This window comes from Lissotriton vulgaris, chromosome 3_1, assembly GCF_964263255.1.
Source record: "Lissotriton vulgaris chromosome 3_1, aLisVul1.2, whole genome shotgun sequence".
Taxonomy (NCBI): Eukaryota; Metazoa; Chordata; class Amphibia; order Caudata; family Salamandridae; genus Lissotriton; species Lissotriton vulgaris.
This window is the reverse complement of record NC_141689.1, coordinates 1,135,488,523-1,135,500,729: the sequence shown is the minus strand read 5'-3', so window position 1 is coordinate 1,135,500,729 and position 12,207 is coordinate 1,135,488,523. Positions and strand designations below refer to the sequence as shown.

Here is a 12,207-nt window from a genome sequence, read left to right as displayed (position 1 = left end):
TGCTAAAATTACACAATTCTTCTGTTTGCACTCTCATATAAGCAAACTGTACTACTTTGGAAACTGTTAGCTTTTGAACACATAGAACAAAAAAGATAAGGCTAACTAAACCTATATAAATAGAACTGATTTACAGAGGTCTCAATTTAGACACCTTGGGCCATATTTATTAAAGGGCTGTGTCGCTTTTGCAACACTTACTGGGGCGCATGTGCGAAGCAACCCTGAAAAGCGATTTATCAAGCCATAAAAGAGCGCTTTGCGGGCCCTGAGTGGAGTAACGCAATGCAGCGCAAATCGCTGCATTACGTTACTCTGCCACAGGAGATGTTCCATGGGCGTTGCATTGTGTCACTTGGATAACATAATGGGGCATGCACTGTTGAACTAATGTTACTTTTGTGATATTGTATCACTTACGCCACATCAGGTATGCAGCACAATTATTACCGGTAGAAGGGTTGACATGCACGTGAAAACTTAATCCCATAATGATTAACGGCAAGGTGTATTTACGTAGCACCTTCAAAATCTCCATACTAATGAAGAGCTACGTGTATTAACGTAGCGACTTCAAATATATAATATGATATGCCTTTCTAGGGGAGGTGTAACAAAGATAAATATCTTTATTTCTCGATGATACTTCCTCTTTCTAAGCGTGCATTCTGCAGCACATATCGAAAGAGGAAAATGCCTCAGGGGATTGTTTTTGTGTAGGAAGCTGCCCTTTCCTGCACAAAAAGTTATCCTGCTAACAACGCAGGCACCCTTCACTATGGTGCAAGGGTGCCTGCAATGGCGCTAAGCAGCATCTTGTGCGCCAGCACTGGGGAAAGGCTGGAATGCGCCCTTTTGTGATAAATACAGCCCATTCCTATCCTTTCCCTGTAACGCAGAGCAGTGCAGCAAGGGGACTTTCTATGCTGCATTACTTTTTGATAAATATGGCCCCAACCTGCACAGTGCATGCCATATTTATTCCCAAGCTAACATGCACCTTCTTCAAACAGGGCAGCAGAGCAACTGCAATCCGCCCAGAACACTTTTTTAAAATCTTGAAAACATACCTTTACACCCCCTTTCCTTGGTAAGAATAGGAATGGTGGGTGGCAAACAAAATGTTTGACACTTCTTATAGAGTTTACTGTATCCTTTTCACAGAGTAGTAAAACATTGTGATAAGAAAATAAAGATAAAAAGGCCGCGGGCATCTGAACTCTGTCGTGTTTTCCTCCCCGCAGTTGTGAAGAGCTCACTAAGGCTGATTTCAACTGTCCCAGGCCACCATAACAATCAATAAAATGAAGGCAAATGAGGTCTGGGGTATGTGGCTCACTAGTGAGTTTGCAGTTGCGAAGTGGACACCAGGTCAGCTATCATCTGTTCTGGTAATCCCTGACCCTCATTAGTTTTATGGTAAAAGAGGAGGTGCATCTCAAGGACTCCCCAATGTTCAGGTCTACCTAGTTTCTATCTTGAGTGCTCGGGAAAAGTGTGACTTCTCCTAGAAGCCACAGTGCCACTTTGTACAAAATAAATACATGAAAGTTATCAAATTCCTCCTTAACAGAGGGTTCAAGCTTGGGTAAAAGCTACGAAGGGCATATAAAAATCTCCTTAGCAGTTTTTGATTGAAGATGATGACTTAATGCAGGAGTAGATAAGCACGGCAGCAAAACCACCCTGAACCAGCACAAATCTTTCAGAAGTGTAAATCCAGGTACGAATCCAGCTACAGAGCACAGCAGATGTCAGGGACAAAAATGCTAGGATGTAGGCGATGAATGCATCAATAAATTAATGGAACAAAATGTGAATCCTTCACTTATCCATGCTTCCTTATTTTTGGTCTAGCAAAGAAATTACATCGCAGTTAGCTCTATCTTGGATTGGGAAATTCAGACAACAATTATTGGAAACACCAACATCTTGGGAAGTGTTATATATAGATGGATAAGCACTCCTACATATTCCAAGATACAGATTCTTTCAGGTGTAAGAAGAATCCCACATTTGATATGCTTCTTCCACTGTGGGCCTCAACCACCTACCTTCCTGATCAATAAGTCATGCAGCATTCCTAAGGTTGACTGTGACCTCGTAATTGTCAAAATTATCTGGGTGAGAAAGGGAAACAAGGAATCCTGTGCGCTGAGATATGTTACATTACCAAGCACTATGTGCAGAACTCAGGGAATCGCTGCTTTCTCATAACTGTCCACCACTGCTTCTAGTCCTGCAAAAACAGCAAATTGATGGAAGGAAGGATACAATAAATCTCAGCCACTGGTGAGTGCTTTGGGCCCCAGCCCAAACCATCAGCTTTCGACAACTATGCTTCAAGCTGGTATTTCCTGGCATACAGTGGTAACAGTGCCAGCCACCCAGAGCTTTGTTGCAGTTACAGGCATGGCTTCACAATTAAAGATGTGGCATCCAGGCAGCTCTGAGCTGCACTGTGAGCACTTTTAAAAAGCTATTAGAATCCCACTAAATACTCTTTAACTACACTTGATGAAGGGGTACAACTCGTTCACCCATTCAGTAACGCTAGGAGGATCATTAAAACTAAGTGAAAATGCATACTCATAGTTGAGAGTTAGGTGAAAAGGGGACAGCATAATTGTCCTGGCACTTGGGGAAGGAATTGCAGGTCAAAATGATGTATTGGCCAATTTCCTCCATTCTGCCACATCAAGGCTTGGAGCAAATAACATCCTTTGCTTTAGGCAAGGCCAGTATGCGCAAAAAATGCAAGGTGCATCCCCAGCCCCCTACAAGGAGGATCAGACAGACCACCACAAGGAAAGGGAGGGAGGGATGAGGAAGAAAGGCAAGGCAAAGTCCTAAAGCATTGGCTGACAGAACAAACCTGCCTGCCCCTATGTGACTCCAGGAAGATTATTAAATGCTGACTCTGTGGCACGGCCTCCCTGGTTATTGCCAAGCTGGTGGGGGAAAAGTCCCTTTTCTTTTTGGATCTATCCCTGAACTGCCGAACAGGCTCGGGAGAGATACGCATAGGGATCACTCACTTTTGCATACCGGAGCACTAGCTCTCCCAAAAGTTGTTTTTCACTCTCAATATTAATGAATGTCAGAAGTTTTTTTAGGACGTGTTTGTTTAATTGTAGCAAAAATACATTCCTCAGTGTACACCAATTTTCACTGGTATAGCATGTAAGTGGCAGCTATACATCCAATCAGTGTTGTTTTCCTTGTTTTGATTTGTGAGCTCATTGTTACGTCGCAATGACATGAGAGGGAAATGAGATGAATCTCGCTCTGAAAATATATGATGCAACTTGAGTAAGAACGGCAAACGTTTTAGTAATTAAATAAAAAATGGGTTTTCACAAGGAGGATTGTGATGCACCCACAAATTCTGCTTCAGTAATTAGTTTCCATTATTTACATGTATGCAAGATTATAACATGGGGGTGTTTCCCATATCATTGCCAATTCTTTCCATCATCTCTCACAGTCAGATAATCCTGGCAGTTTCACTCCCAAAACAGTATGGGTTGGCTTGTGTTACAAATTAGCCATTCTGGGGTCAGTGAATTCTTATTTTATTTTGTCCTGATTCTGAAGCTGCCTATGGCAAGTAATTCCAAAAATACTCCCAATTTATCACAGTGCTGTTCAAATGCTTAAAATATGGGGCTGCACCTCAGGAAGATCTGTATTTTGTTATCAAGAGTAGGCCAGTCTAAATAAGTGCTCCTGCAGAATAAATACAGTTTTTATCTTTGGGGCTATCTTTCCTACAACTAAATTTACATCCTGAAAGAAACCTTTTCCCTCTTTGCACATGCCTACCTGTGTATCAGTTGTATCTTAAGTGCCTGCTTTCCACCTCATTTCTGACTCTGGCTCCTATTACCATGATGCCTGTTAGCGGATTTGCTCACTACTCACATTTTCTGACTAGGCTTTCTATCCAGTTTGCAGTCTATGGGGCCGATTAGGATGGCGGGAAATCCGCGACCACCGGGCCGGCGGTCAGGACCGCTGGTTTCGGATTTCCCGCCATCACCCATGAAAATTGCCTTTTCCGCCCGCCTTGCGGGACCAGGTAAAATGGGGCAATGCAGGCACCGCCGTGGGTATTAGGATGCCTGTCTTTTGCGGCGGAGTTTCTGCCGCAAAAAGACAGATGGAAAATGCCTTTGGGCCCGTTGCGGGCCCCCAGGGGGGTGGTGTGCTGCACGTGGAGGTAGCTATGGTACCCCCCTACATTTGCATGTACAAGGTGGCAGGCACCGCACGGTGCCTGCCACGTTGTACATGCAAATGTAAAACATGTTTTTTTACATTGTGGCGGGTGCTGCTGCCCGCCACAATGTAAACATACAGGATGCGCCTGCCAGTGTGGCGGGCACATCTAAATTTGTTTAGCGGGACCGCCGCACCTATTGCGAGCGGTCCCTTTTGCACCAACGAACCACCATCGTAATCAGCCCCTATATTTCCTCAAAGACCAAGGGACAGTTTTAAAATGTCCACATACAAATTTCTGAAGGAAAATTGTAACCTCCTCGGATGAGATTTACTAATAAATGTCCTTTCAAAAGACATGTATTGACATTTTTCTTAACTGAAGCCCGCCCAACAAATGTCTTACAACCCACTGTTTTTGCTCTCTGGTCTTGTTTCTAAGTATCAAGATATTACAACCTTGAGAAGAATAGAGATATGATTTTCACAGACTTTCTGTAGAATATTGAATTAAATTGAGGATAGTGGAGTCTCTGTATGAGGGATTTACGGTGACATGCATCAATAAAACGTTTTGCGATTCCTTATTAGCGATTTTTAAGGAATCGCAAATAAGGAATCGCAAAACGGGATGCATGATTTAAATTGCATAAAATTTGCGATTCTGTAAAAATCGCAATTTTTACCGAATCGCAAATATTATGCGAATTTCAATTTGCGAATTCGCAATTCCCATTGATTCCTATGGGCCAAAAGGCCCATAGGAATCAATGGGAATTGCGAATTCGCAAATTGGAATTCGCAAAATGTTGATGCATTCCATGGGTGCAGGGGGGGGTGCAAAGGACCCCCCCCTGCACCCCTGAAATGTATTTTGGAGTGCATGTTTCAAACATACATGTCCTAAGGACATGTGTGTCTGTAACATGACAGTGTTTTTAAATGCAAATTCGAGCATTTTAACACATTTTCGCAAATTACCACGAGGTTCAACCTCGTGGTAATTTGCACCCCCTAATTGCGAATTCGCAATTTTTAAATTAATCATGCATTGCTTTTAAGGAATCGCAAAATTGCGATTCCTTAAAAGCAATCGCATTTTTGGAATTCGCTTAAAATAGCGATTTTCCCAAAAATGCATGATGCATCTCAAAACATGATTTTGCATTCGCAAACGGCCGATTTTTGCGAATCGCACCGTTTGCGCATGCAAAAATCGTTGATGCATGTGCCTGTAAGACTCTGAAGGAGACAAGAATCACTAAATTAACGTAGTGAGGTAAAATATTTAGATCCATGATCTCCTAAATAACATAAATACAATTTATATCCAAAATATTCCCTCATTTTACCCCTAAAGGATCATTTACATTGGTGTTGAGATGATACGCTTTTCAACACAGCCAACTGATAGGCTGCTCCCAATATAAATGCCACTACACAGTGTGCAGACTCAAGATATGAAATATATGTTTCTCATAAAAACATTTTGATAAATACACACACCTTTGACAAAACAGCAGTGTGCTCAGCACCACAAGCGACAAATTCCACTCTTTTGTTCCACAGCGCTTTCACCAGAGTTGGCAAATATTGCTCTATAAAACAGAGAAATTTGAAAAAAGTTGACTATTTTAATGACACACTGGATTGCTGAGTAACAATATCTAAAATCACCACATAAGCAGAATTCTTACAATTTAAATATTAAAGCAACAAATAATCAAGCTCTTGTTTGTCATGACTTATTTTCAGTGTTTGAGAAATCAGATTAAATAACAGCTAAAACCTGAGGTGCAGTTTCTAAACACCTGTATTGCATTTCTGCTTATCATTTCTAAATCATTACCCAATCATCAATGGTAAGATAATGTAGCCTCCGTTACGAGTAGCCAGGGAAATGGACCATTATTTCTCCATGCCCGCAGTTACTGATGCTGGAATTGCTGGTAACTTGAGAAACAGGTAAAATCTGGGACTTTACAAATCTTTGTTTGAAAGATCTATATTTTAAAACTGTAAATAGATGCAGTGCTAGACAATCTTTAATTGTGCACTTTGTTAAATGAACTGTATTTTGAAATGTTTCTTTGCACTATTCCAAAGTCCACTGGATGCACGTCCTGGTTGTTAAAAACACTTCCTGGGACCTTTCTTTAATAAATAGGTTGGCGTTCTAGTTGTTGAGCAAAGCTGAAACTTCCTTTGTAAACGCTTCAACCAAGTAATACGTGCCAATACTGAACTTCAGGGTAAACGAAAGGACGCTTTAATCAGGAAAGTATTTAAACGCTCCTCTACATTATGATGCCCCTGACATAGTCCCGAGCAGAAGGTAAGAAGGATTCAAAGACTTCGTTATCTTTAAAACAAGCGCTTGACTGTACTTGACAACGCGCTCTAATGTAAATTATCTACTGCGCTCGAGAAAAAGCATGCTCTAACTAAACAGAGACACGTACAGTGAGCTCGCGTCAGGAGTTAGATTGTTCACTGTGCTCAAATTTCGGAATCCCTCACAAGCAGAACCACGCCCAGTGCCCTCGTGGAGTTGATTTTCATTACATGCAACACTTGAATAACTGCGATAAAATTTTTATCTTCTTTAAAACGTTGTTCTCGATAGAAAATACATCCCTCATTAATGAGCTAAATGAACCTCAGCAGTCTCACACGACAATCAGTCTAGCGCGTAACCTTTAAATGTTGCTTTCAACAGCCACAGCTTCCCTTTTCTTCAAATAAATATGCAAAAACGTATGTCTCTTCTCCAGAGTCAATAACGTGGAGTAGGAAACTACTGACAAAGCAGCGTGTTATATTCTGTATAGCTCTAGTTGTTATGTAACCTGTAACACTTTCCCTTTAACTGCATGTGCCACGTTATGTTTCCTCATATGTTCTATATTCTGAACAGAGCTTTCCTCATACAGCATTCTGCACTGCTTGTCAGTTGTAACCTGGATACTGCTGTACTAGGACTTGATGCTGTGCTGACCAATAAACTTCTAAAAATTAAAGCTTCTACTGGATTATTACAAATTTTGGCGACGAGGACAACCTTACTCCTGCCATCTTCAGCACAGGAGTGGAGTTTGGACCCATTACTGCAATTTTGGATTATTTTAGAAATTTTGGACTCTTTTTCTGGCTTTTCCTTTGATAAGAAACTTCTTATTTTATCTCTCCACTTGGAAAATTGTATCTACGAAGAGTTTATTCAATTGAGAAGCTTTAAACTTTTTTGGACTCGTTTTGACAGCGTGTGCATCTTTTGAGTTGTCTGTTACCTTCAACTCGATGCATACTTCGTCTCCATTCTACTCGTCATAGCTTCTTACCTCCTGCCTGGCAACCATTTGCTTATGCTGATGCCTGGTAATCGCTGTCTGCTTCTACATCGTCACTCAGCCTGAATTCTCATTCCTTGACGAGGACGTAGAACGAAGGCCGCCGCCGTCAGGAAGACGAAGGCACCGTCATCGCGCAGTGCGGGGAAGACGAAGGAAACGTCATCACCGGGCGTGAGGAAGACGAAAGCATCGTCATCGCGCAGTGCAGGCAGGATCTTCACGAAGAAAACGTCATCGCGGAGCTCTAGGAATCATGACGTGACGTGTGTCACGCTACGTGCTACGTGCTTCCATTTTGTTTGTGTCCGTTTCCTAGCAACCATCTCACGGAGTTTGCTCGGAGATTAATGCGAACTTCTTCATTTTTAAGCAGCACTTTTACATTTTATCAACTACTTCAGAGCAGCGCTTCTACATTTGGTTTATTATTTCAAAGTTTACAGCTTTATTTCCTCTTTTACATATTCGTATTATTTTGATGTTTTACTCTTCATATGATTTTCAAGACCTGAGGAGAGTTCCAGCCAGATATTTTGGAAGACTTTGGTAGATTTCTTTCTTCATTTCAACAAGTACATTAACTATTCGTTATTTTAAATTTACACATACTAACTGGTATTCATTCCTTTCTTTTATTGAGTTTACATCCCGGTGCAAGTACTTTGAGCTTCCTTTACTGTGTTATATTGTAATTTATTTTAAGCCCACTGTGTATTATTTTCTTCACTATTACAATGCAGTTTGACCCTCCTGCTAAATTTTTACAAGTTAAGGGTGATCCTCCCATGCCTTGGTCAAGGTAGAAGGAGGAATTTTTCAACTATATGAGAGCTATAGATGGAGAACGTATGGGAGCAGAAAGAAAAAAAAGTATTTTACTGCACTGTCTAGGGTCCGAAGGACAAGAGATTTTTAGAACTTTACCCCAGTTATCAGTTCCTACTGGTAGTGGTGATACTATGAATGTTTATACTGAGGCTCTTGGTAGATTAGAGAAAAGGTTCAAACCCACAGCTAATATTGCTTTGAACCGTTTCAAATTTTACACTAGAGCACAAAAGCAAGAGGAATCATTTGATGATTTTCTCACGTCTTTAAGGCTCTAACTTTGCATTGTAATTTTGGCGCCATGTCTGATGAAATGATCCGTGATCAGATCATTGTTCATGTTAAGAACAAAAAAGTTCAGGACAAATTATGGTGTATAGGTGATCCTAATTTGGAGGAAACTATTGCCATCGCCAAATCCACCGAAATGTCAGAAAAATGGATGGATTTGTTGTTGAACAAAGCTCTAACACTGGTAAAAGTAATACAGAAGAAGAAGTATGTCTTGCTAAGCCAAAGGTAGAGGCAAAAAATGTCATGCCTACACAAGTGGGAACAAAAAATGCTTATAGTTCCAGTAACAGAAGAACAGATTTTACTAATAGTTCTGTTTCTTGTTTCAGGTGTGGTAACAAATCACACATTGCTTCTTTCCAGGGTTGTCCTGCTTTGAACAAAACATGTAACATTTGTGGTAGGTTGGGACATTTTTGTAATGTTTGTAGAGAAAAACGTTATAATACCCAATTTCGGGCAGGACAATTACGTACTCCTTCTAACACTATTACTCCTACAAAAGTATCTTGCATTAGTATTTCTGATGAAGTCAAACAGGACCTCGATCGTGGTGATGTGGTTTCTATTGTTCAAAGTGGGTGTGTAGTGTTAACCAGTAAGAAATCTCCAAAATGTGTTTTTCATGTTTTTACAATTGCTATTGAACTTATGGTGGATTCTGGGTCCCTGTGGACCATAATTACTAAGGAATACTTTAATGAAAAGCTTAAAAGTGTGTGTGATATTTCTAGCTTACAACCTTCGGATATAATTGCAGAAGGATTCAATGGGAATAAGATTGATATTGAAGGATTTTTAAAAGTTCCGTTAAGTTTTAGGGGAAGGTTAGCCCATATCAAATTATACATTGCTGTGAAAGGAGTCAATGTTCTTGGGTGGCATGACCAATGGGAACTTGGCATCAAATTAAATCCACGAGCCAAGGATCCCATCTCGCTGTGTAGTGAGCAAGAAATGATAAATGCTATGTGTCCTAATGGTGAAGGGAAAAATGATATCTCATTTTGGAGCAACAAGTTTGACAAAGTTTTCTGTGAGCGTATACTGAAATTGGAAAACTTTGCACATAAAATTGTGTTAAAGGAAGGGGCACTTCCGGTTAAACAAAAGCTAAGAGGGGTTCCTCTAAATGTTAGAGATGAGTGAAAGGAAATGTTGAATGATTTGCTGAAAGACAACATTATAGAACTCATTGAATCGTCAGAATGGGTTTCGCCCATAGTTTTGGTGCGGAAACCCGATCAAAAATTGAGAGTTTGCATTGATTTGAGGACACTCAATTCTAATATTATTATTGATTGTCATCCCCTTCCTAACATTAATGAGCTGGTTTCTCTTTTTGATGGTGCGCAGATCTTTTCCACTTTGGATCTTAGGTCTGCGTACCATCAAATTGAGCTTACTGAGGATTCTATAAAGTATACAGCCTTCATTACCCCTATGGGACTTTTCCAATACAAAAGAATGCCTTTTTGGTTGGCATCGGCAGCCTCCGTTTTTCAACGGGTTATGTTCCAAATTTTCAGAGACCTTGATTTGTTTGTAAAGTGTTTTCAGGATGACATCTTGATTTTTTCAAAAAATGAGGTGGAGCATGCTTCACACTTAGATGAAGTTTGTAGTAGGTTGGAGAAGTATGGTCTCACTCTCAAGGCACACAAATGCAAACTGTTTAGGAAATCTGTTGAGTACCTGGAACATACATTATCTGGGGAAGGTTTAGTTCCTAAGAAATCGAATGTTGAAGCCATACTCAGTGCTCCAGCCCCAAGCAATAAGGAACAACTGCTTTCCTTTTCGGGCATGTGTGAATACTACAGCAAGTTTGTAGTCAATTTTGCTACCATTAAGAAGATTATTGAGGCAAAGTAATGAATTTGTTAGGGAAGCTGAACAAGAAAAAGCATTTACTGAAATTAAACATGACATTGTCAATTCGCCAACTTTGAAACCTTTTAGAATGGGTAAGAAATGTATCATCACCACTGACGCAAGTTTGTATGGTTTGGGTTGTGTGTTATCTCAAACGGACTGTGTCATGGAATGGAATGTGGCTTTTTCATCTAGGACGTTGAGTGAGACGGAGCGCAAGTATGCTGTTATTGAACGGGAGCTGCTTTCTTGTGTGTGGGCCATTGAACATTACAGAATTTACATATGGGGCAGTAAGTTTATCCTGAGAACAGACCACAAGCCGCTTGTACATATTTTATCGGTTGGTGGAGGTTGGAACTCCACGGCAAGGATTGCACGGTTGGCATCAAAGTTGCAGGAATATAATTTTACTGTGGAATACATCCCTGGAAAAAAAATTTGACTGCTGACTGTCTATCACGTCTTCCTTGTGAAAATCAGGAAGACAAAGTCAATAGTTTTAGTGAAATTGATTTCGTTTTGAATTTATCTGATGTTGTTTTTCCTCAGTATCAGGATATCACTGAACAGTTTTGGATGAAATGTCAAGATGAGGATGAGAAATTGGTGATGTTAAAGAGTTATCTTTTTAAGGGTTGGCCCAATAAAACCAGTGTCAGGGATGACTTACTTCCTTTCTATAATGTGGCTGATAAGTTGTGTTGTGAAGGTGAATTGATTTTTAAATCTGGAAAATGCATTCCGCCAGTTGGTGTACTGGAGCTGATTCTTAAGTTAGTGCACAAAACTCATCCTGGAATCTCAGCCATTAAGCGTTTTTGGTGGCCAGGGATGGACAGGTATGTTGACCGTACAGTTAGAGAATGTAGTGAGTGTTGTACCAATGATAAAATGTTTAAAATTGTATGTTCCACCCCTTAAAACGGTGAAATGGCCTGAGTTTCCTTGGAATAAAGTAGCTTTTGATATTTCAGGCCCTTTTTATATTTTACCAGAAGCCTCACATTTTGCATTAGTTATGATCGACTATCATTCTAAATGGCCAGAGGTGAAATTTGTGGCTAAAGTTACCTCTGAGGTCGTTATTTCTTTTTTTAAGGAGGTTTTTGCAAGAGAAGGCTGCCCTTCTGTGTTAGTGTCGGACAATGGTGTACAGTTGGTTTCATCTGAGATGAAATCATTCTTGCAAACCTGCAATATTAAACACATTCGGACATCCATTTTGAACCACATGAGAACGGACAGGTTGAACGCTTTAACCGAGTATTGAAGAGTTTTGTTGCTGATGCCATTAAGGAGAAAGGTAATTGGTTGAATGTGCTTAGGGAGAAGCTATGGAACTATGGTATAACTCCCCATACCACCACGGAAGTTAGCCCTTTCAAATTACTTAAAGGTAGGGATCCTGCGTCAGACATATGTCCTTGGTGGTTTAAGGAGGAATGTAAAAATTTGAGAGAAGATGAGGTTGATATCCAAAAGTGTTGCGAATAGAGTTAGTTGTAAACAAAGTAAGTCAGCTTTGTGGTACAATAGGAGGTGGAAGACAAGGGAGCATAGTTTGTGTGTGGGTGATTGGGTCAGCATTCTGAAACCTTTCATGATTGGCAAGGGTATGAGTAAGTATGGT

The 12,207-nt window shown here is 40.4% G+C and overlaps 1 protein-coding gene across 2 annotated transcripts in view; it reads right to left on the bottom strand.

The window, feature by feature from the left end:
* Positions 1–12,207, bottom strand: part of LOC147727539 (E3 ISG15--protein ligase HERC5-like) — a 324,404-nt gene that overhangs the window by 256,335 nt on the left and 55,862 nt on the right. For both annotated transcript variants that reach the window (XM_086961610.1, XM_086961611.1), the window contains exon 5: positions 5,731–5,822. In XM_086961610.1, the coding sequence (XP_086817736.1) occupies positions 5,731–5,822 (92 nt within the window). The remainder of the gene's footprint in view (positions 1–5,730; positions 5,823–12,207) is intronic.